General features: G+C 43.3%; 1 protein-coding gene across 1 annotated transcript in view; it reads left to right on the top strand.

Annotated features, from left to right (window-relative positions):
- Positions 1 to 25,640, top strand: part of RPS6KA2 (ribosomal protein S6 kinase A2) — a 1,517,835-nt gene that overhangs the window by 572,226 nt on the left and 919,969 nt on the right. The window contains exon 4 of the mRNA XM_069234488.1: positions 23,924 to 24,004. Coding sequence (XP_069090589.1) covers positions 23,924 to 24,004 — 81 coding nt within the window. The remainder of the gene's footprint in view (positions 1 to 23,923; positions 24,005 to 25,640) is intronic.

The raw sequence follows: 25,640 nt of genomic DNA, 5'->3' as shown, positions 1-25,640 counted from the left end.
CCGCCGGAGGTGACCAGGGTGGTGTTTCAGACATGACGAATGGCACTACTGTGGATCAGGTGGAGCGGACAGGTGACCCTTGAGACCCTCCTTTTGGAAGGGCGCTGCCGGGACCAGGTGGAGCAACTAAAGGAATTCCAGAAAGGAATATTGAGGTGGTAGACAAATGAAGTCCTTTCAGATGTTCCTGACAGCCTTCAAACTGCACAGGCCCCAGCTCCACCAGTATCTACAGCTATGGCATGCCCTGATGGATCTGAAGTCCCAGATTTTAAGACACTGGAGGTGTGTCTACTTATGGTCACCTGGGAAAGGGAGGCATACCCCAGATTTATGGGGTGATGGAAACACACTCCCCCAATTTCATGTCAAGTTAAACAGTGTGATGGGAGGAGGGCTGTCTCCCTTGGAGGTTAACAAGTGGGGTGAAGTGTGCAAGGTGCCTCGTGCCTCTCTGCACCTCTGCGCATCATTCAATACCTGCATTGTACTTATCTCATTCACCGGGGATTATGAAAGGCCCATAAAATGCCTACACCTTCCTGCTTCAGATGCTCTGAACATGAAGATAATTTCTATCATATGTGTTAGGGATGCCCAGTCGTAACACAATAGAGGCTAAAAGTATTTGCCTCACTGTCAAGTGTAATGGGCATCCCGATCACACCCTCACTGAGGATCGCTTTGCTTGGCTTTTAAGATGAGTTGAGGGGACCCGGGGAGACCAAACACTAGTGAGGCTTGGCATATTGATTGCAAAAAGAGATATGGTTAAATACTGGAAATCCACTGGAGCTCCACCCTTGTGGAATAGCAGACAGGCATGAGGAAACCATATGTGTCACACACGGATGCCCCCCAAAACATGCCAAGATATGGTGAAAGTGGTGGACCTACTACGAGTTGGGGGGACCGGGTCGTGGGCAGTGATTCTGAGTATCTGCTTGTTTAAAATACAATGTGCAAAAGTTTATTTTCTTAAGCTGAATCACAATGAGCAAGTGCAAGATTTTATTTATGTAAAATAAATAATAAAATTCTTATCCAAAAAATAGCGCACATTTTAGGATTTTCCCCTAAAATGGGGTGCAAGAAATTGGGTAACCGCCTGAGAAGGGTAAAGTCTATTCAAGCAGGAACCACAATGTGTCAGGTTGAAGTTACAAGCCAGCGCTAAATTAACCTGTGTTCAACCCACGGGTAACTTTGCCAGAGCAGTCAGGCTTAACTTAAAACCAATGTGCTAAGTATTTGGGCAACACTTCAAACAGTAACACAGTGCAAACACACCACAAAGGATTTGTTAACATAACAAAAATCGAATGAGTAGATTCGGAGATATTCAACTTTAAAGATTTAACTAAACATTAGCGCCAAAAAGCACAAAGCGCCAACCTTGGCTATTTGGTTGTGCTAAACGGGCACAAAGTCACAAGTTCTGGTTGACTGTAATGAGCTGGATACAAGGACACAGCTAAGCCTTCTGAACAAAATACCTTGAATCCTGGTTTATGGAGCGTTGTGAGGGTCTGCGTTGAGGATGGATTGTGCAGCCGAAGTGATACATTGATTCTGAGATGCAGCAAGGCTGCCATGTGGGGATCTGCATTGTCATCGAGGAATCTGTCATTGCGGGCTTAAGAAGTGATGTCCTGCGTCATAGAGACATTGTGCAGTCAGGGCGATGTGTTGATTTCGAGGAGCCACAAGGTTGTGATGCACTGTCAACATCATTGTTGATGCTGCCTTTGACGTGGGATGCAAGGGCCTGCACCAAGGATGCGTTCCAATGAGGCAACGGGCTGTGATGCAGGTCTTTCCAATGGAGATGATCCAAACAGCAGCAGCAATGCATTGGTTCTGTTCCAGTTTGCACCATGCAGCAGGGGAAATGCATAAATAGTGGATCCACACAGGCTGAAGGAGAGCCTTGGGCTCACTTCCAAGGGTTCAGGACTGGGTGTGGCACAACTTGGCAGGATGGACTCACAGATGGCAGAGTCCAGGTGCTTGGGTCAAGGGTGTTGGAGCCTTCTGGCCTTGAGGGTCAATTTAGGAGGTCAGCCAACTAGGCCTTGGAGTCGCTCTGGTGGTCCTGTGTTAAACAGATACAGGTCCAGTCGTTCTCAGCCACGCAGGAGGGCAGCAGGCAGCAAGTCATCACAGCAGAGCAGCAGTTCTTCAGAGCAGCAGTCCAGCACAGTGGCAGGCTTTCAGCAGCACAGCAGTCCTTCTTCCTGGAAGAGTATCCACAGGTCGAGAAGTGTACTTAACAATTGATGTCTGAGGTCCAATATTTATACCAAGTTCTGCCTTTTAAGTGGGGGAAGCGTCTGGAGGTTCTTCTTGAAATGCAAAGGTACCCTGCTTTCCTGGCCCTGGCACCAGACTAATTATAGGGGGTACTCAGCCCTATGTGTTGAAGCAGGACACAGCCTATTCAAGTGTAAGTATGGGTGTGCCCAGCGCCTCTCTCGCATTCTGCCAGTGATGGCTCATCCATGCACACCTAAGCTCTCTTTTGTGTGTGGCTGTCTAGGAGGAAAATAAAAGCCCACCTGTCAGCTACACCCAATCATGTGACCCTGAGACAGGCTGCAGGCACCAAATGGCTTAGGCAAAAAAATGCCAACTTTCTAAAAGTGGCATTTTCACAATTGAAACTATAAATCTGACTTTACCATAACAGATGCTTTTTCATGACAGTTCCAAAGATACCAAACATGAACTGATCACTTGTTCCCATTTGGAAGTTACAGCTTATCAAATGTAATATGGTAACTCCAATGTTATCATAAGGGAGAGGTAGGCCTTGTACCAGTGAAAAACACATTTAAGAGTTTTTCACTACCAGAACATATGAAACTTGAAAGTATATGTCCTAACTTTTGAAAACAACGCACCCTGCTGTCTGACCTGTACAGGGCCTACCCCGAGTGGTGACATATGTATTAAAAAGGAAGGTTTGGGCCTGGCAAAAGATTTATTATGCCAAGTCAACATGGAAGTTTAAATTGTACACACAGGCTGCAATTGCAGGCCTGCAATATGTTTTGGAAGGCCTACCTAAGTGGGTGGCACAATCAGTGCTGCAGTTTCACTGGTAGCATTTAAATTACAGGTCTTGAGGGACTAAAAAGTAAATTAATTAGACCAATTGGGTGCAAGTCAATGTTATCATGTTTTAAGAAATGAGCACTTGCACTTTAGCACTGGTTAACAGTGGTAAAGTGCACAGATCCCTAAGTCCAGCAAAAACTAGACCAGCAAAAAATGGAGGCGGTAAGCAAAAAGTTTGGGAAGACCACCAAAATGCTCAGAAGTCTAACATTGGGCATATAAGAAGTTACTGCACATATCATTATTTAAGGGGCCACTTGCAGTGAGGACCACACTAGAGACTTCCGCCCGACAGGCGGGAACCGGCATTTGGCCACCATGCGGCCAAAATACTGCTGCCCCCATTCCAACATTCCCGCTGGGCCGGCGGGCGCTAACCATGTTAGCGCCCGCCGGCCCAGCGGGAATGAGGCCGCAACACAGGAGCCGGCTCCGAATGGAGCCGGCGGTGTTGCGGCGGTGCAACGGGTGCAGTTGCACCCGTCGCGCTTTTCACTGTCTGCCTAGCAGACAGTGAAAAGCTGGCCGGGGCCCTGTTAGGGGGCCCCAGGACACCCGTTACCGCCAGCCTCTTCCTGGCGGTGAAAACCGCCAGAAACAGGCTGGCGGTACGGGGGTCAGAATCCCCAGGGCAGAGCTGCCCTGGCGGATTCTCCCAGCCGGGGCAAAAACGGCGGATGACCGCTGGCCCCGGCAATCCGACCGCGGCTTTACCGCCGCGGTCGGAATGGGGATTGAAGCACCGCCAGCCTGTTGGCGGTGCTTCCGTCATTCGTGGCCCTGGCGGTCCAAGACCGCCAGGGTCAGAATGACCCCCTTTATGCCTTTTATTTCCTGTACTATTTCTAAGATTGTTTTTTTTTTGTTCAATTATATTGCAGTCCTTAAAATCGATTTTAATGTCACGAAAATCAATGTAAAAACACAAATCTAGCTTTACAAATGGAGAGTGAGCTTTGTAGCAAATATACAATAAGTTTCGAATCTCTTGTACGTGAAGCATATAATTCCTCTTGCAGCATTTTTTAAAAGTGACATATTATAAAATAACTTTGCAAATGTTGAGCTCCATTACCCAATAAATGGTGTAAGCATCAACAAATACATTTAAATAATGCACTTTAATACCATTTAACACCACCTGGTTAGCATTTAACACCCTTTATCAAACCATGGGTTCTTACTTGTAAATATTTATTTGACTTAAGCATTTTGCAAAGGTTTTATACTACAAAAATGACAGTTTTTTAATAAATCTTTTTACAGTTCTGTGCTGCAGAATGTTCCTTGGTAATTTCTTCTTTGCTTCTGGTGAGGAACTTGTTGCTATTATTAAAGTTTCAAGGTGTGTTCCTTTTTTTTACAACCACATGCATTTTCTATGGTAAATCTAAGGGTGAGTTTGGCAATTGTTTAATTTTTATGGCCCAAATATATAGCAGAGAAGTGAGGGGCAATTACATTCATATCACCTGGCAAGAGTCTGTGAAGGCCCAGCCCAACATTTCAGGGATGCCTTAGTGGGTGAAAACACTCCCAAGCCTCAGCTCTATATATTGAAGTCTGTGTCCCTCCTCCCAGTAGCTTGAGTTTGGCAAGTGAGAGGTTTGATTTTTAGGAGTTCCAGATGGTCCCTGGAAACCTCCGGGGCCCAATTATACAGGTCACCCTTGCCGAAGGCAAATGGTCCATAACTCACCCAAGAGATGATACCTAACAAATGGCGTCTGGCATCTTCTGAGGAGGGGGGTGAATAAATAGGTGGATTCAGGTGCACATGTGCAAATAAAAAAAAGAGAACACTTACTGAATAATGTCTTCCTCCCGCCAGACGTTTTCTGCTGAGACTGAGGTGATGTGTGCGGGCCAATGCAAACTCCCTTGACCAATGAGTGAAGCAGATACAGTGAATTTGTTGAAAGCTTATCTGAAATACTGAAGCATGGAGATCTGGGCCTTACTAGCTTTGTAGTTGCCAATTGCAGCTCACACACCCAATCTGTAGACTCCTCAGGAAGCAACACCATTCCTTTCAGATGTGCCCGATATTACTAGACGAGAATAGCCACAAAAGAATGGCGTCATCTATGCAGCAGTATTGTTGCTGTAGAAGTCTGCAGCACACAGCTCCCGGGCCATGAGTTCTCTCTGAGGTTGGCCTTTGGAGAGTGGAATATGGTGAGCAGACAAGGCTTCAGAGCGAACCAGATTCAGAGGCCATCAGCCATACCAGTACAGGGAAAACAAGAAATCACAGGGTTGGACCGCAATTGATCTCCCCACAATGCCCTTGATTGCTTGTTTTTATGAATATTGGTTTAACTTATTGTTCTGAAAATGCATGGTATATCTTGTAACTTTCTCAAGATAAGTGAAGATTAATGAGACATCCTCAGATATGGGTCTTGAAAGATGATAAAGGCAAACACAGTTAAGAGTTGTGAGATTCAACCAGAAGAGAAAAGGGGAGAGGTTGGCACACCTGATCTTTGAAGAATCAGAGGTGAGAGCTGAGTGGAAAATAGGATTCAGATGTATTCACCTGATTGATGGTTGCAAACTTCTTTTTTACACCTACTTCTTAGATTCAGTGCTGCCTCATTTGTGATGGTCCCTCAAATCCATTCCAGCAAAATGTTGCCTGCTAACATATCCGGGCCTCACAGGGTGGCAGTGGTTGAAGTATAGGTCTTGTACACTTATCCAGATGGTGGCAAGGCAATTTTCTTTTAGTAAACTTGGGTTAAAATATTTGAAGACCTAGATAACGTTTTGACATATTTTCACCTACTTAATGTCCCAGAGTTCATAAATGTGCCAAGAAAATGTCCAATAAAATCTCAAAGAAAAAATATCCTGGATATATACCTGTCCCAAAGAGCTCCTGTTAGAAATTGGGTATATAATTGGCAGAGGTATGCACCCTGTCCAAGTAGGGAACAGAATCCTAGTCAGGGTAAGTCAGTTACACACCGCAATTTAACCTGTGCTCACCTTCTGGTAGCCTGGCACAGAGCAGGCAGGCAGGTTTAACTTAGGAGGCAATGTGTAAAATATTTGTGCAACACTTAAAATAGTAAAACAGTGAGAACACCACAAAAAATAATCCACACCAGATTAGAAAAACAGAACTTAATTTAATGAACAAATAAGACCAAAACAACACAAACCCAATATGTAGAAGTCGACATATGGATTTTAACCTATCTGGTTACACGAGACCTGGTGAAAGTCAGGTCAACCATGATGGAGTGTGCGTCGGATACTGGGACCAACCTTGTCCTGCTGAAAAAGTTATTTGGATGGACGATTGTATTGACATCGAAGAGCGATTCAGGGAGCAGCGGTGTCAATGACTTATTGTTGATCCTGGCTGTGTAGGTGATGCATTGGTTCCAAGCTTCAAAATCAGAGATGCATTGATGTAGAGCCCCTTAGATGCAGGTGATGCATCGTTGTTGAGAAGTGCAGCCAGCGAAGCGATATCTCCTGCAGCCACAATGCATCTTCATCAAAGAGAATGCATCAGTTCCAACTGGCACAACAATGGCGATGCATGAATTCTGGTAGGAAACAGCTAGCCAACCCACGTCCAAAGGCTCACGGCTGGATTGGCCCCACTTTGCAGGGCAGGACTCACAAATGACACAGTCCAGAAGCTGCAGCAGGGTTGTTGGAAGTCTTTGATGATCTGAGATTGCAGAACAGGAGGCGAGCCAGCAAACCCTTGAGTAACTTTGGTTCTGGGGATGTGGAGATGCAGGACCAGTCTTTCACACCCCCAGGCAAGGAGAGCAGCAGGCAGCAAATGAGGCACAGGAAAGCAGGAGTCCAGAAAGGTCAGTAGAGTCCAGCAGAGTGAGAGCCCTTTCAGCAGCACAGCAGGCCTTTTTCCTGACCAAATGTCCTCAGGCCCAGAAGTATACTGATTTAGTGGGGTCAGAAGTCCAGTTCTTATAAACAGTGTTGCTTTTTAAGTGGGAGATACTTCAAAAAGAGGTCTTTGAAATGCACAGAGTCCCTGTCCTTCTGCCCTGGCTCCAGAGACACTATTGGAGGTTATGCAGCCCTTTGTCGGGGCTCAGTACACAGTCCATTCAAGTGTAAGTGTCTGCTCCTCCCTCCCATCCTGCCCAGAATGTCCCGTCAACATGCAGATGGCCCCTCAGTCACACCTAAGCTACCTTTGTTTTTGGCTGTCTTGAGGGAATGCACAAAAGCCCAGCTGTCACCCACCCAGGCATGTATACAGAGACAGGCAAAAGGCCCTAGATTATTTATGTAGGAAAATACCAACTTTCTAAAAGTGGCATTTTCAGAATTACAATTTAAAATCTGACTCCACCATAAGCTGTGATTTTAAATTGTGATTCCAGAGACAACACACTTGAGGGTCCCATCTCTTCTCAATTGGAAGTTACACTTATAATAAAATGTTAAAAGCCAACTCCAGTGTTAACCTATGGGAGGAATAGGCCTCGCACTAATGACACATTTAAGAGTTTTCCACTTCCTGGACATGTAAAACTTAAAAGTACGTCTGACATTTTCAATACATTGCACCTTGCCCTTGGGGCTGTCAAGAGCCAAATGTAGGGGATGACATATGTACTAAAAAGCAAGGTTTGGGCCTGGCAAGGGGGTTAACTTGCCAGGTTGACATGGCAGTTTAAAACTGTACACACAGGCTCTGCAGCAGCAGGCCCAAGCCATGTTTGAAAGGCTACTGCAGAGGGTGGCACAATCAGTGCTGCATGCCCACTAGTAGCATTTAACTCACAGGCCCTGGGCACAGGCAGTACACTTCACTAGGGACCTTTAAGTAAGTTAAATATGCCGATTATAGATAAGCCAATTTTATCATGTTTTAGGGAAAGAGCACACACCCTTTAGCACTCATCAGTGGTGATATCCTGCCCGGAGTCCTGAAGCCAAAAAAAAGCAAGGTCAACAAAACAGGAGGTCACAGGGCAAAAAGTTAGGGGAAAGCACCAAGGATGCCAGGTCTAACAACTCCCTTGAAAAGCGAGTCATCACCATGATACATGGAGTATCAAAACATCTTTTAGTTTCTGCTCACCATCAGGCACTGTCATGCTTTACTCAGTATTACCCCATATGCCATGCATGTAGCATCCTATGCTGCAGAGCCAAAGAATTGCATTTTGAAGCATGTGCATTCTTTTTAGCAATAATTCTTTGTTTAACTTTTTTGCAAAGAATGAAGTATAAGTGTTACATTACGCATAGTGCTAATAGCATATGAGCATTCAACACAGCTCAACCAAAGCATGTGCCTTCTTTATTTAATCTCCTTCATAGAGGATTGGCGTGTTCGAGTATATCTGATTGGCGTAACCACCATATGTTCCAATGATCAATAAACTTTCCCCTAACTACCTGAAGAATGCCTTTCCAGGATTATGTCATGGGCACTAGAAACATTCTATAAAATCTATCCCTTTCCTTCCACCACCCAAGCTCTGGTATTCCCCCAAAAAGGTGTGAAGTGCATTATAACGCCTTACAGAAGTAACAAACATAAATACAAATAAAATAATCACCTAAAGGGGAAAGGGATGTCCAAAGGAGATACTTTTGAGACCAGTGCAGCAGAAGACGAACAATCCAAGCATGCAACCTTCCTGGATGGTAGTGTCATCTCAACAGTACTGCAAGGCTCTGACACAGGTGTGGGTAACGTTTTATGAGAGAAGTGATTTCAGTACCATTAAGAAAACTCTGCTCTCTCAGGATGTACTTCATACAAAGACTTCATAAAGCCAAGAAGGACACTCAGGGAAGTGGTGAAATAGTGTTTCAGCTGTAAGAGACTGACAGGAATATGGAATAGGATTTGTTTTAGGCAGGTTGTAGTGATGGTACAGGATCAAAATATAACGCTGTCAGAAAACTTCGAAGGTCTTAAAGGCTGCTCTTGACGAAACATCAGAAACATCATCTAACCGAAGGGAATCTCTTGGGATCCAGAAGAAAACACAGAAGCTATATACAGAGAATATTTCATATGCGTTTAGGAGCCAATGATTCTAGAGAAGAGAATTGGATAGTGCCCACCAAACAGCATCAATGGTTCCTCTAAGAAACACGTCTCCGGATATCCTCACTTGGGTTCATCGTCTTGAACTAAACAAGTGAATCATGGTTGAATCCAGAGAGACTGAACTCTTTACATTCAAAGGCCACAGAGTACACATTTTTTCAGATATTTCTACAAATTCTCTTCAAATGAAGAGATCTTTCCAAGCTCTTAGACTTTCTGCCACTCACAAGGTACCTCTGTCAAATATTTTCACCTTTTCATATCTTTACCTGGAATGGTCAGATTGTTGTATGAACTGAAAAGGATCTTGCAAATTGATGATGGACAGCAAGAAGGCAATATTGAAATATCAACCCCTATAGAATAATTGCTGCCCAAAGAAAAGGAGAAAAAAATTAAATGAAGGGTGACCAAGCCACCTGTGACAATGACACTGCAGTAACAAAGAGCAGCAGTTATACAGCTGGAGGCTGTCGATCAAAGGGTCTCAGGAGATAGTGTGCAGGATCAGCAAACCACTAATATAGACAGAGGCCTCATAGCTTTATAGGCCATCATTCTTTATTGGAGAAAATATTCAAGCATGCCTTTCCATGGAAGGCTCTTGTCAGTTTCATCCTGTGAAGTACTGCAATAATAAAAAAAGATTTGCAGTTGATTACCACATTCTTAATCCACCCCACCACCTTGGGAGGGACTACCAGCAGATCATCTGCTTGTGCTTGTCCATCAGGACAACAAGAACCGTGAACCACCACATTGAGGGCAAAGCCTTCTTATTAAATCGTGATGCGCCTTCAGAAGAGAGAAACCTGCCTCTTGTTGCATCATCTCTCCAAGTTCAGTGACCTTCCAACAATGCCTAATGAGATTGGCCTGTTAATGAAGCCTGGCAGCCACTGCTCCCAGGGCTTCTGTGACACAAATTCAAGCACATAAATATTGTGATACAAAATAATGGACAAAAAATCAAACATCAACTTTGTTATACGCCTATGGATGTAACAAAAATATCAACTACAAAAATATGACATTCCTAACATCGGAAAAACTACATCAAGAACAAATTATAACAACTGTAAATCAACAAAAATAATGATACCCAACATATCATTTGCTACAATATCAACAAATATTACAAAATAATACCTAAAGGCTAACAGGAACAACACAAAATAAAAAGTAAATATACCAACAACATATAAAAAATATGGCATTAAAAGTAAATATTTATATAGCATCTTTCTTATATGGAAATACCTCAAAGAAATTTAATACCTAATACAACATTAATCAATGAAATTAAAATTCAAAATAGTTACAAATAGGAAAACAGATTGAAGAAGTATAACTACAGAACAAGGCAAACACACTGGGCCTTATTACGACCCTGGTGGTCCAATGACCACCAGGGTGGCGGTCAGACTGCCACCAATGTGGTAGTCCGACTTCCAGCACCATTACTTTTGGTCTACACAACGGTCTGTTGGTGCTGGCGCTGACCTGGGGATTACGACTCCCTTCTCTGCCAGTGGTTTCATGGTGGTAGCACCACCATGAAACGGCTGCCGGAGACTGGGTGCAGGGGACCCCTGCACTGCCCATGAACTTGCAGACAATGAACTTTGGGATGAGTGCTGGTGCAACCTGCGCACTACAGCATTGCCGCCGACTCTATTACGAGCTGAAGACAATGCTGTAGGCCATTTCCCGCTGGGCCTGTGGGCAGAAACTGAGTTTCCCCAGCGGGAACTTGTAATGGTCCTGGCAGGGAGACTGCCTCACTGGCAGCAACCTACCCATCAAAACTTCGGCAAACAGGCCTTTCCATACACAGAAGTTGTAATGAGGGTCACAACCTGCTCTACAGCTCCCCACAGCAAAGGAGAGTATCCGAGTGGAATCACTCTAGCACCTTCGACAATCACTCTACATGAGAAAAACAACTAAATCCTGAAAGAAAGTAAGTTTAATACAGCTTTATGATTAAAACATGTCATAAACCACTGTATATGAAAATACTGAGAAAGAAACATAGTCAAAAATATTAAAATGCATTTCCATTTTTTAAAACATTCTAAAAACATCAATAATTCTTTATTAAAGTTTTTGCAAAGAATCAAGTGTTATTGTTACATTATATATAGTGCCAATAGCATATCAATATCCAGCACAGCTCAACCAAAGCATGTGCCTTCTTTATTTAATCTCCTTCAAAGAGGAGTGCCATGTTCGCATATCTCTAATTACCCTAACCATCACATGTACCCTTCCCTCCAAACACACCTCCTTGTTTAATAAACAATATAACAATAAACTTTCCTCTAATTATCTGAAGAATGTCTTTCCAGGATTATGTAATGGGCACTAGAAACATTCTATAAAGCCTCTCCTTCTCCCTCCATCACTGACTTTCTTAACACAGAGTTAAACATGTGAAAAATCAAAAACAAATTTCAAAAAATGTGAAAAACCAGCCAAGTACTGCAAAAAAGAAAAAAAAAGAAAAGAGAAAAAGGAATGTAAGCATTAAATGCAAAATATTGCAAATGATTGACTCTTAAATACAATAACAATTTAAAATAAAATAAAGGATTATATATTTCCCAAATTTATATAATTCAAATCTCCAAAATAGTCAATATAGCTATGTACATAATCACAGAAAGAAAAACCCCTGCTAACCTACATGGCTCATAAAAACAGCAAGGAGAACATAAAATGCAGTGGAAGTGCATTAAGCCTGGTCCAATTTATGTATTTTTGGTAATTTTGCTTTATGCTTGTTGTGTGAAATACCCAAAATTATTCCATTATTCCATTTATTGTAATTAAACATCATTAGCGGTAAACATTTGCTGCAAATGCAACATTGAGGGTAAAAATTACTGCAAACACAATGGCAAAACAGAATGTGAGTGGCTGTTGTTCACTATGTTTTTTTTCAGTGCTAAATGCACCCTTGAGTCAAAACTTGAAGTGAGAATGGATTTTGTGCTGAAATATAGTGCTAAGTAATGGATTTTCATTTTGTGTAGTTATGAGTAATCATATATAATTGTGTTGAAATTTTGCTTAACTATGCAAAAGCAAATCACAAGAATTTTGCACACCTCTACAAGTACCATCAGTGATACTAAGAATGTGAAAGCATCATTTACTCAGCATACCTTATGTACAAATTTGCAATAGAGTGCAAATTTTGAAAGAATCAATCAGTAGCTTTTCAGCACTAACAGGAACAATTTTAAAAGACTGTACTTCTAAAGTTTCTAAGGAAGTTATGTTGCAGTTACCCGTCATTAAAAATTTAAAAAGACTACTAAAACCTGAAGAACTGAATATGTCACAGCAATGCCATGGATAGTGGAGGGGATAGGCCATCTAAAAATAATTCACTCAAACAGGAACTTTATTCTCTGTGATAATGAATTTACAAAAAATATCATTTTCTGCACAGCTAGTGGTGTACTAAATCTAAAAGAATGTCCTACCTGGTTAATTGATGATGGCATTTTTAATCTTAACTACCACCAGATTCATATGCAGACCTCACAGGGCTATTCCCAAATAAATAAAGCACCATATATCATGGATTAATAAAATGTATAATAGAGATGACTAATAATTACTACCCACAAAAATTTATTGGTTTTGAACAGACAATGATTTAAAAAAATCTTACAATGCATCCTCATACAACAATACAAGGCTAATAATATAATTTTAAAGAAGCCTGAAGGGGGCTACTCTAAAAATCATCATTACGTATAGGCTACTTTACAAATACTCAATTTGCCTTTGAAATAAAAAAAATATTGCTGCCCTAGTATATGTATCACCAACAGAAATTATACAACATTATGGCTTACTACAAGAATCACTATTCCATCAAGCAAATCAGGAAAATATAACATCCATTTTAGACTACTTTAAAGGCACTCGGATTGGAAGCATTCATCATAAAGGACAGTAGAGTTAACCAAATTTAACATACCCTGGTAAAATGTTTACAACTGTTCACTAATAATGCTATGCAAGCATAGCTTCTTCAAATACAATCTAGGAATGAGTCATTCTACCCATCACCAATTAATAGAATTGCTTTTGAAAATAACATATTCATCAGGAACCATGCCAAAGGCAATCTCTAGCATAAGCATTGTGCACTGAAGTATCCAAACAAACTTGTCAAATGTATCAAATACTTGCTACCAAATACACTCTCTCTTCATAAACAACTAAGGACTACAGAATATAAAAACTATTTCTCTAACATTATCATAACCTAATGCTTTGTATACACATAAAACACCAAACTAACAAATTAATTAATCAAACTCTTTTATATAATTAGTCATGTTTAAAATTACTACATCCATGATTTGATTGTTATCATTTTAGAAGTTCCTATACTAATAAAACACAACTCCAAATAATTAAAAAAACAACTTATATACATTAAATTAATATTTTAAAAATAAAACTTTTTACAATCCAAAATAAAACACATTGGCCCTCATTATGACATTGGCGGTAAATCCCGCTTACCACTGCTGTGACCGCCGCCAGCATACTGCTGTGGAGGCGAACAGCCATTCGCCAAATTATGACACACACACCATTCTGACATAATACTGCCACACACACAAATCCGCCAGCCCAGAGGTCAGTGCTAAGGTGGTGGTACCGACACCCATACTGCTACGCCAACAAAAGAACGCCCACTACATTATGACCCATGAATCACCACAGCGGCCATTCAATGACAGTAAACCATTGGCGGTACACACCAGCGCACTCAGAATGGACACCCAAATACTAAACTACAAAACATTGGCCAATACCAAAAACACACACCTGACACTCATACATACCACACCCACCCACCCACAGCACTATAAAACACACACCCACATTACCCACAACCTTCTTCGAATACCAATTATTGCCACCAGACTGACACCAAGACCACTGCGGCAACTAGACACACACACACAACATACACCCATACATCCCTCACACATCCCACTTCACACACCGGCTCTCAACACCACCATGATCTCCATAGCAGGGGTGCTGGCAGACATGGGCAACATCATGAGAGAATCAACAGCACACCAGCGGGTCCCTACCGCTATCCAGTGAATTGACCAGCCCTCCACTTCCGCTGCAGCTAGTGGGCAGGAGGCCCCGCCATAGGGCCCACAGGCCACCAGCACCCCTCCCCCTCCAGAAGGTGAACCACCCCGCAGACGCTCCCTGTGACCCAGGCAGAAGCCAGAAACACTTGCCAAGACCAAGACCACTGCTTAGAAATGAGACCCTCCTGATTGTCCCCCTTGTGTCCCACCCTGACACCTTGTCAACTTTCAACTGCCTTTGGTCCCCTTCCTATGGCCCCTTGGACACTGGACCTGTGCTACAAACAGACTGGAACAATAACCTGGACTTTCCTCTACCATCACCCCATTCCATTGCACTTTTCAGTCAATTATTTGCACTACAATAAACTCTCTTGAACACTACTTGAGTGACGCCATTTGAAGTGTTGAAAATGTGCATTTATGGGAACAGTCACATCTAGTGCAAATGATCTCAACAGTGTGATAGCATACAACTAATGACCTGTAGCTGTCTGCAGTAAACAAATCAGGACACTGTTGTCATATCACCAACTTCTGTAAAATGACCAGCTTTAGGTGACAGTAAGTCGAGATGCAAAGGAAGTGAATGCCTTCTTGATAGAGCCACACAGAAAACATCAATAGCCAGAGTAATAGTCAGTTCCACTGTCTCATCTGTGTGTCATTGGAAGTATTGTCTGATAACTGATGTTCTGTTGTCCTCATCCTCATCCTCTGCCTCCTCATCCTCCCTATCCTCAGGGTCCACTGCTGCCACAGGGTCATCTCCAGTCCCCTCCACCTGCAGAAAAGGCACATTTTGTCTGAAAGCCGATTGCGCAACATACAGCATGACACTACTATAAGGTAGACTTTCTCGGGTGAGTAGCACAGGGATCAACTAGTCAGATGCAGACATCTGAACCTGGCATTCGCCCATGTGCATCATTATAACGGTTCTCAGCCCCTGTCCTGACACTCCTCACATGGGTCAGGAGACACAATAGGTTTGGGAAGCTAGAGTCACCTGCAAGTATTGAAGGACAACATTTAGCCTCACACAATGCTATGGGGATAACACTTGAAGGCATACATTGACATACAGTGATTGGGGTCTCTGGCACACCTATCTGTAGTTGGGCCATCACATTTGGGATGCTGCTATTCCTCAGAAGAAAGGCGTCATGCAGCGACCCAGGATACTTGGCAGTGACATGGGGGATGTACTGGTCCGCCAGGCACACCATTTGCACATTGAGTGAGTGGAAACTCTTCTGATTCCTGAACACCTGTTCATTCTGGCAGGGGGAGACAAACGCAATACGTGTACTGTCACCCCAATAATATTGGGAATTTGTCCCATTGCATAGAATCCCGCATACAGGTGGCCAATCTTCCACCTGGGAGAAAGAAAAATAGCTGCACATGTGTTTCACCAAAGCAGACCATCCCCTTGCCAGCACACTTGAGAACATTGGTTGTGACATTCCTGCTGCCAAGCCCACTGTCACTTGGAAAGAACCAGTTGCCAGGAAATGGAGCACTGATAGAACCTGCACAAGAGGAGGGATCCCAGCAGATAGCTGATATCAGGTCAGGCTCCAATTGGGCACACAGCTCTGTGATTGTGGCCCTGTCCAGTCTATAGGTGAGTATAATGTGCAAGTCTACAGGGGGTCTGTACACGGGAGTTTGTCTCCTCCTCCTATTCATCCACAGTGGTAGGTATTTAAGAGACACAAGAGTGCGTAGGCTGTCACAATTTGATCAATGGAACCACGACCTCAGTGTGCATACAGTATTAATGTGATGGGACAGTAGGAATAGCAATGTATGGGCAATTTTCATAAATGACGCAGTTATGGAAGATCTGTATGTAGTCTACCACCATGAAACGGCGACCGCCTGCCCTGTATCCAGAGACAGGTGGAAGTGGGCATCGTGGCAGAAGGCAGTCTTGCACCGCAGTGCAATTCCTAATTGGCTAATATGGTGCTCTATGGAGTACAGTGGCCAATGTGTGACCGCCATTTTCTGTCTATAACCTCACTTGATTTCTGACTTTCCACACGACAACAGCTACACTGTGTGTGCTGCTGTGACCTGTGTCTGGAACCTACCATGGCCCGTGTGACCAGGGAAAGGGCCCCTGCCTTCACTTCGATGGAGTTGGAGCACTTGGTGGATGGGGTCCTGCCCCAGTATGGACAGCTGTATGAGCCCCCAGACCTTGGCCATGATGTGGCATCTCCTTTGCCACAGGTACCTCAGGCCCTGCCCCAGTGAACCCTGCTGCTCTGAGTGAGGAGGCTATTGACCTCCTGAGATCCATCTCTGTAGGGCAGTCAACTCTTGTGAATGCCATCCAGGGGCTGGCATCCCAGATGCAGCAATGAATAGCATTTCTGCAGGGCATCCATGGTGGATTGGCGGCCCAACAGAGATCGATTCAGGCTCTGGCCTCCTCTCTGATGGCAGCCATTGTCTGTCATGATCACTCCACCTATAGCTCCTGGAACTGCAGGAATTTGGGCAAATGTCACTGAGGCAGGTACAAGGGGAACAGCTACTAAGCTGGCATGACTACACAATGGAGGCATTAGTGCAGAAACAGACAGAACAGGGGTAGGAACAATCAGGACAGCTTCGGTAGTAGCTGTCTCTGCAGGTGCAACTGTAACAGGAAGAGTTAGAAGTGGTCCTCTAATCTGAATCGCATTTGGGTCAACAGGAGCTGACAATAGCACCACTACTAGCAGTAGCACCGGTTTGATCTGTGTACTGGGCAGTATAAGGTGGTGAAAGTGAAGACAACAAGGTCTAGAAGTCAACATTTAGGGACATTTCTATAAACAGTGAAGACTATTGGGGCCCCACAGGAAATGACAAGGGGATTTGAGGAAAATGTTTTTTAAGGATTTATTGACATATTTACCTAAATCAAGGTAATTAATTGGGTAAATATTCAAATTTAAACATCAATATTCCAGGTTTAAAAGATCCAAGGGCCGATATGTTGAAATAAGAACAATTAGAACATTAACAAGAACTATATAAACAATACAAAATATCCAAAAATTGTGTTCCATAAAGGAAATCCCCAATCTAAATTAAGTGGGTATATGTCAGGAAAGGGCTTTTAGTTAGGCAAATAAGAGAAGATGTCAGCTTCGGAACACCAAGTAAAGGTCTAAGATGAGAGAATATGAATGGTTATGCGTAACTCCTTCACACTCGGGCTGTGGAGATCAGCAGAGGTGAGAAGGATCCTTTTTATCTAAGGAGCGCACACCATTATTATTCAACATGGCACTGCTTTGCAACATTACATCTCATTCTCACTCTTGGGAGCCAATCTCATTCTCACTCTTGGGAGCCAATCACATTACTCTAGTTTACGCAGGTAAACTCCCCTCGTCCAAAGGACAGCACAGTTGTCCATGCATGGCTATGTTCTTAGATTGTTACACTGGACAGACTGTTGGGTACAGTCAGCTCTTCCCACAAATTGTTCTCCCACCATGGCATCTTCTTCTTTCAATGATAACTACTCTATTGGTCATCTAACACACAACAATAAATTATAAGTTAGGTAGCAACAAGCAGCTGAATTAGAAAAACACATAAGGTGCAAACAAATGAGAATTAAATGTACATGCCCCTGAGCCTTAGACACATACATTTGATGTTCAAGGTGGCATTAGAAATGTGGCTAACTTAAGAGACATAGCTTATTAACTTGGGTGCTGTTCATATTAACTGACTAAATGCAGTTATTCATTATAAATTATCTGATTAATATGCATGTTATTCAGCAATGTAATTCACCCTTTGCTCACAAATGCATTAGATATGCAAATTGACCCCCCCCCCCAATTGTATCTCTGCATCGATAAATGAGGTCTCTGGAACAATCAACAACTATTAGTTCACTAGAGATAATTTTGAAAACTAAGGAACAGAAACAGATAACCACAGTCATTCAGATCAAGGTTGAAGTATTTGCAGTGTTGGAATAGAGTGGTAACTACCCAGTCTATGATTCAGGCAACTATGAATGAAGCAGATATGCACTTCAGGCTGGTCCCTACAAATCATCCGGCCTATGTCCCAGTAAAGTGTGCTGACAGCAGAACACAGTCAGTATGCTGCTTCTATGTGCTTTGCTGTGGGGTGCTACAGAGTACTCATTCTCCTTTTCAACATGCCAGACTGTATGATGCCTCATTCAAGGACAATCCCAACTCATTTGCGTCCATGCGGTGTCTCAGAAAAGAACAGTTGCAAGCCATATGCAAAAGATCTGGAGGATCAAACAGGGCTACCACACCCACAGCCCACCAAAATAAACAAATAAACTCCTGCAAGGTAACTTCACCAGATGCTAAGAGATATATAGAAATCTTAAAGTGTTTTGACTCACTGAGGCTCTGGGTCTATGTAGTATGTAGTTCTTGGTATTTCGCTTGACAATAGAAATACTAGGAGTGACTCTCTATACATGTATGTGTATGTGAATACACTAATATTATTAATTTATACTGCATAAACAAACTTTTTAAATATTTTAGCATTTAATGATAATTGTATTGCTACCCATTATAACACATAGATAATTGCAACTTTTTGCTTGCCCCCTCCCATTTCTGTCTCCTAGTTCACATGCTCTGCTCCCAAACATGGTAATAAATGGTTAATTCTGAATGGCATAGATGACAGTTTACTAAGGCCACAGTAATATAGTGCGAAACACACTAGTGACAAGAGGGTAAAATACCACATGTGGGGTGCAATGAGGCCTTTGTTAATTAGGTGTGAAATATCTATCTGGGAAAATAAAAGGACTTTAATCTGCCAGCAGATCTTTGGCAGCAGTGGCGGCTGGTATTTTTGGCAGGGAGGGGGAGACCCACACACACACTTACTTACAACCATGCATTCACACATGCTACACACATCTTCTATCTTACAACGTCAGAGACGCCAACTGGAGAGGGAATAGCACCTCTTGCTAATGGCTACAGACAAAGAAGCATATTTAGCCTGTGTGAACTTGTATCAGAAAGAAATCAGGCAAGCCAAGTACATTTTTATGCATCTAAGATTGTGGGCCTCGTTTAGATCTCAGCAGAAGGGTTACTCCATTGAAAACTTGATAGATATCCCTTCTGCCATATTATGATCTCCATAGCATATAACGGGATCGTAATACGGCGGACAGGATATCCATCAGGTATGTGACAGAGTTTTGCCCTCTGCCAAAAATCAATATCAGGCCCTGAGTCAGCAAAGCACTCGAACAAGGCAGTATTTAAGATTGTTAAATCTATCACTGCACCTGCTGTGATTATGTCCTGACTTCATTGATTGATTTCAGGCATTATGTGGTTACTTAGCCTGCCTTTTTAAGGATAAGATCTTGTCAATGTTCTGTTCTTTTGATGAACCAGAATCTGTCCCATTGCTGAATGAAATGAGCAAAGATGGTCTGTCATTCAGGCAATTTCCTCCAATCACTAATCAAGATATGCAGAAGTTTTTATTTCAATATTATTCAGGATCTCCCCCAATGACTGATGTCCTCCACAGATTTTAAAATTGGGTGTTACCATTGTTCTTCCCCTCTGCTCTCTATTAAACTAATCTATTTAATCTGCTTTAATTATAGCATCATGGAACTCTGCAGTAGTAACTCCAATGCTAAAGAAACCTAACGTGGACACTTCAAATTTGGCAAATGTTGGACTTTTTTCCTTACGCAGGGTCATCCCTGATCTTTTTGCCTCCTGCCTCCTATTTTTTCTGACCTGTTGCTGTTGGCTTCTGAACTCTGAGCACTTTACCACTGCTAACCAGTGCTAAAGTGCATATGCTCCCTGTGTAAATTGTATTACTGATTGGTTTATCCATGATTGGCATATTTGATTTACTAGTAAGTCCCTAGTAAAGTGCACTAGAGGTGCCCAGGGCCTGTAAATCAAATGCTACTAGTGGGCCTGCAGCAGTGGTTGAGCCACCCACATAAGTAGCTCTGGGATCATGTCTCATGCCTGCCACTGAAGTGTCTGTGTGTGCAGTTTTAACTGTAAATTCGACATGGCAAATGTACCCACTTGACAGGCCTAAACCTTCCCTTTTCTTACATGTAAGGCACACCTAAGGTAGGCCCTAGGTTGCCTCAATGGCAGGGTGCAGTGCATGGTTAGGGTAGGACATATAGTAATGTGTTTTATATGTTAGGACATATAGTAATGTGTTTTATATGTCCTGACAGTGAAATATTGCTAAATTCGTTTTTCACTGTTGCAGGCCTGTCCCTCTCATAGGTTAACATGGGGGCTATCTTTAAATATGATTAAAGTGTAGATTCCCTTTGGGAGTGGACAGACATTTGGAGTTTGGGGTCTCTGAGCTCACAATTTTGAAATACATCTTTTAGTAAAGTTGTTTTTAAGATTGTGTGTTTGAAAATGACACTTTTATAAAGAGGGCATTTTCTTGCTTAAACCATTTCTGTGACTCTGACTGTTTGTGGATTCCCTGTCTGGGTCAGTTTGACAGTTGGGCTGCTTGCACCTCTCTCTAGACAGTGACACAAAGGGAGCTGGGTGTAGCCTGCATTTCCTGATGAGCCATCTGTGCTAGGAGGGAGGGGAGGAGTGGTCACTTACACCTGAAAGGGCTGTTCCTGCCCTCACACAATGCAGTCTCCATCCCCCTGGTGTGTGTCTGGGGCCTGGCCTGGGAAAGGCAGGATTTCACAAGCATGAGAGACTTTCCTTTGAAGTAGGCCTACTTCAAAGGGCAAAGTAGGTATAAGAAGGGCACCCAAAACCACAGACTTTAGATCACTTCTGGACATCAAGAAGAACCTCCGCGTGGAGATGAGCTGAAGAGCTGAGGAGGAGTGCTGCCCTGCCTGAGACAGTGCTTTGTGGAGCCACCCTGCAGGTGCTGCTTCTGCCTGAGCAATAGGACAAAGATTGAACTTTGTGTGGCTTTCCTTCTTGTGAAGATCTCCAAGGGCTTGATTTAGAGCTTGCCTCCTGTTGTTTGAAGTCTCAGGGACAGCAAAGCCTTCTCTCTGCCAGCACCTGTAGTCCCTGGAGAGACTCCTACTCTGCCAAGTGGTGCCCATCCAGTTCCTGGGACCCTGAAAGGAGAAGCAGGCAGAACAAGACTGAAAATCCATGCACAGACGGCCGTGCGGGGAAAAATTTGATGCACCTTCCTAGACGCGGCTAAAAAAAGACGCGCTGGCGGCTTCGCGGGTCAAATCGACACTCCACTGGCATTGTGGCTGCAAAATCAACACACAAAGCTGGAAAAACGATGCTCACACCCGCTGATGGAGGCTGTTAATGTCGCAACCCACATTGCGTGGTTTTGCTGAGACCGTGCGTCAGGATTTTCGACGCAAACCTTGCTGGGCACGGAAAAACAATGCAACGCCTGCCTGGTCCCGAGTGCTGCCTAGATCGACGCATCGCTCCCCTGCAGGGTGGAAAAACGACGCACGCCGGCCTGACCGGAGAATGAGAAACGACGCACGAGCTCGCTTGTGGGTGAGAAATCAACGCACCACTTACCTTTTTCGACACACACTCGCCCGTGCATGTTATTTTGATGCTACCCAGGTACTTTTCATCGCTAACAGTGTTTTACCTGTTTTTTCAAGGATTTAAGACTCTTTTTGCTTTTTAATCAATAACTTGGCTTGTGTATTGTGGATTTTTGTCGTTTTGGTCTTGTTTTGTTTAGATAAATATTTTCTATTTTTCTAAACTCGTGTTGTGTCATTTTGTAGTGTTTTTACTGAATTACTTTGTGTGTTGATACAAATACTTTAAACTTAGCACTCTGAAGTTAAGCCTGCCTGCTCGTGCCAAGCTACCAAGGGGGTGAGCAGGGGGTACCCTGACTAGAGTGAGGGTCCTTGCTTGGACAGGGGGTAACCTGACCGCCAACCAAAGACCCCATTTCTAACAGCAAATTATATACCTATTCCTATACTACCCACAGCAGTTAGGATGATTGAATCTCATTAACTCCTCTCTTGCTCAGTGTTTTGACACTAATATGTTGTTGGATCTCACCCAGTGTGGAGTCCGAGCAGCACATTCTACTGAATCACTTTTGCTCATAGTGAGAGAGAGCTTAAAACACCAACTGGACATAAGGGTACCGCAGAGCTTATACTGCTTGATCTTTCGGCTGGCTTACACACCATTTCCATCGGATTATGTTACATCATCTGTGGGAAATTAGTGTTGGAAGCATTGCCTTGGATTGATTCACAAACTTCTTGAATAGGAATCAAATTGTCAAAATCTTTTCTTACTCTTCCTCTCTGGATCAGATTGATGTGGGTGTCCCCCATGGGTCCACATTTATTCTGACCCTCTTTAATATCTATATGGCTTTTCTTGTCAGACTTGTCAAGGAACATGGTTTTGAAGTGATTTCTTATGCAGATGATGCACAATTAATTGTACCACTATTGTTCGACAATGGACAAACAAGACTCAACTTAATTCAATGTATGACATCAGTCCCTAATTGGATGTTCCAAAATCTTTTAAAGTTAATTTCCAATACTGATCTGTGGTCCAAATTCCCAACTCTGAATGAATGATTGGTGGCCAGCTGAATTAGATGCACCATCATGTGCCACCAAATTTGACTCCCAATTATCTTTCTCATTACAGGTTTAGACAGTCATCCACACCTGCTTTGGTGTTCTAAAAACCCTACGTAAGGTGCTCCCATTCCTACCACTTCCCACCATGAAAACAGTGGTTTTGTGCACTCGTTACCTCTAGGCTAGATTACTCCAATGTCTTATATATAGGTATCTTCAAACAACTTGACGATGGACTGCAAACGGTTCAAAATGCTTCGGCCAGACTATTACTTAACATCCCGAAGCACTGTTCTAGTTTTGTGAGTTGCAGGCTTTGCAACTGCAAAAAGGTGTAGGAAATCACGCCCAAGATTTCCATTTTCAGGCTATGTCAACATGAAGGAAAATCGTTTGCTGCACGTAGAGCAACAACTTTCAGAGACATTTGTTTGTAAGATAGGCAGTTTGGGTGAGCTTTATGGCTTTTGAGATATAAGGGTAGTGACTCAAATCAATTTGGACGCCAGTAAGCGCGTTGCCTGATACTCTAAATGCAATGAGTCAGTGCTGATATTAGAGATAGTTCTCCCTATTGCTGTCACCACACTTCGCATTTCACTTAGGAGCCTTCCTTTAAAGATCTCAATTTAGTTGCACCCACTCAATTGCTTTATCAAAAACTTCAATTGAAGGGCATGAAATGTACTAACACAACCTTCAAACTAATGAGATCTCCCACTGCCCTTTCTAAGATTAATCATTGTTTTATTCATATAAAGTGTTAGATGTACTCGCATATGTGTTGACACTAAGTCCTCCCATAACCAGTAATAAAGAGAAAATGTCAATTTTAATTAAGAGCAGTGACATAAAGAACGGGAATGTCGGGCGTTTGAATGTTTGATATGTTATTTAAGCCATTAATTGAACTAAAGAACAACCCTTGCATTTTAAAAGGTTTCCTGATCATGTGTCCTTTTTTCAATACAGTTCGAGATCGGGTGAGATCAAAGATGGAAAGAGACATTTTAGCAGAAGTCAATCATCCTTTCATCGTCAAGCTTCATTATGGTGAGGACCAAGAGAAAACAGTCTTGTTCTGAATGTCAACGTTTGTGCAAAGTTTGTGAGTGACATCCTTTACATTGAGATTTTAATGATGCTACAGAGTCGTATGTTATGACCCAGAAGGCTTTCTTGTGTAGCACTTGAGCCAGTGCTTAATTTGTAAATAAAGAGGTGCCGGTGCTCAAAGCCCTTCTCTTAAACACGAGGCTGCTGTAATTAAATCTGCTAGCACTGAATACTGAGGCAGCGTAATCCTGAAGCCACCTCGGGCCTCTTCAATCCATTTACGGCCACCCCTGCCCCTTCAGCTCATCCTGCAACTTTTTACTTTCTCCCTGTATGACGCTTTTAAGTTTTTCCTTCTTCCGTCTTTCCCATATGTGTCTTTTGCTCGCAGCAAATGCTTGAGGCAGAAGAATAAGCCCCGGCCCTCACAAATAAGTGCCGGTGCCAACAAGCACAAATTAAGCACTGACTTGAGCACATAACTTGTGTTGACCAATGCACACGTATATCAGATGTACGACCATGTAAACAGATGAGCAAACCTATAGGTATCCACGCGCTCCAAACACTATGGCCCATATTTATACTTTTTGACGCTAAACTGCGCTAACGCAGTTTAGCGTCAAAAAATTTTGCGCCGTCTAACGCCATTCTGAAGCGCCATGCGGGCGCCGTATTTATGGAATGGCGTTAGCCGGCGCAAGCAGACCGGCGCTGCCTGGTGTGCGTGGAAAAAAACCACGTAGACCAGGCAGCGCCGGCGTTGGGCAAAAATGACGTTAGGGCGTCTTAAAATGGGGCATGTCAGGTTGAGGCAAAAAAATCGTCTTAACCCGACTTGCGCCATTTTTTAACGACGCCCATCCCCCATCAACATGACTCCTATCATTGTAAAGATAGGAGTCATGCCCCCTTGCCCAATGGCCATGCCCAGGGGACTTCTGTCCCCTGGGCATGGTCATTGGGCATAGTGGCATGTAGGGGGGCACAAATCAGGCCCCCCTATGCCAAAAATGTTTTTAAAAAAAATACTTACCTGAACTTACCTGAATGTCCCTGGGGTGGGTCCCTCCGTTCTTGGGTGTCCTTCTGGGGTGGGCAAGGGTGGCAGGGGGGGTCCCTGGGGGCAGGGGAGGGCACTCTGGGCTCATTTTGAGCCCACTTGTCCCTTAACGCCATGCCTGACCCAGGCGTTAAAAAGCGGCGCAAATGCGCCGTTTTTAGCCACGCCCACTCCCGGGCGTCTCTTTTGCCCGGGAGTATAAATACCACGTAAAGGCCTGGGAGTCATTTTTTAAGACGGGAACGCCTCCCTTGCATATCATTAACGCAAGGAAGGGGTTCACGCTAAAAAATGACGCACACTCCGGGCACTTTGGCGCCCGAACCGTCTAACGCCATAGTATAAATATGGCGTTAGTTGGCGTTAGTTTAGCGTCGAATTTGCGTCGAAAAAAACGACGCAAATTCGGCGCAACCAGAGTATAAATACGGCCCTATATATATATAGAGTGCCGCATAAATTATGCAAAAAAAGAGAATAGAGAACTCTGGGTAGTTCCCAAGTTTAGGTGGAGAGCAGCTCTAGTAAGGAGCACCCTGCAACACCAGCGACACTCTAGATTTGCTCACC

Source organism: Pleurodeles waltl, chromosome 5 (assembly GCF_031143425.1).
Source record: "Pleurodeles waltl isolate 20211129_DDA chromosome 5, aPleWal1.hap1.20221129, whole genome shotgun sequence".
NCBI classification, from domain to species: Eukaryota; Metazoa; Chordata; class Amphibia; order Caudata; family Salamandridae; genus Pleurodeles; species Pleurodeles waltl.
This window is presented reverse-complemented; position numbering and strand designations above follow the sequence as displayed.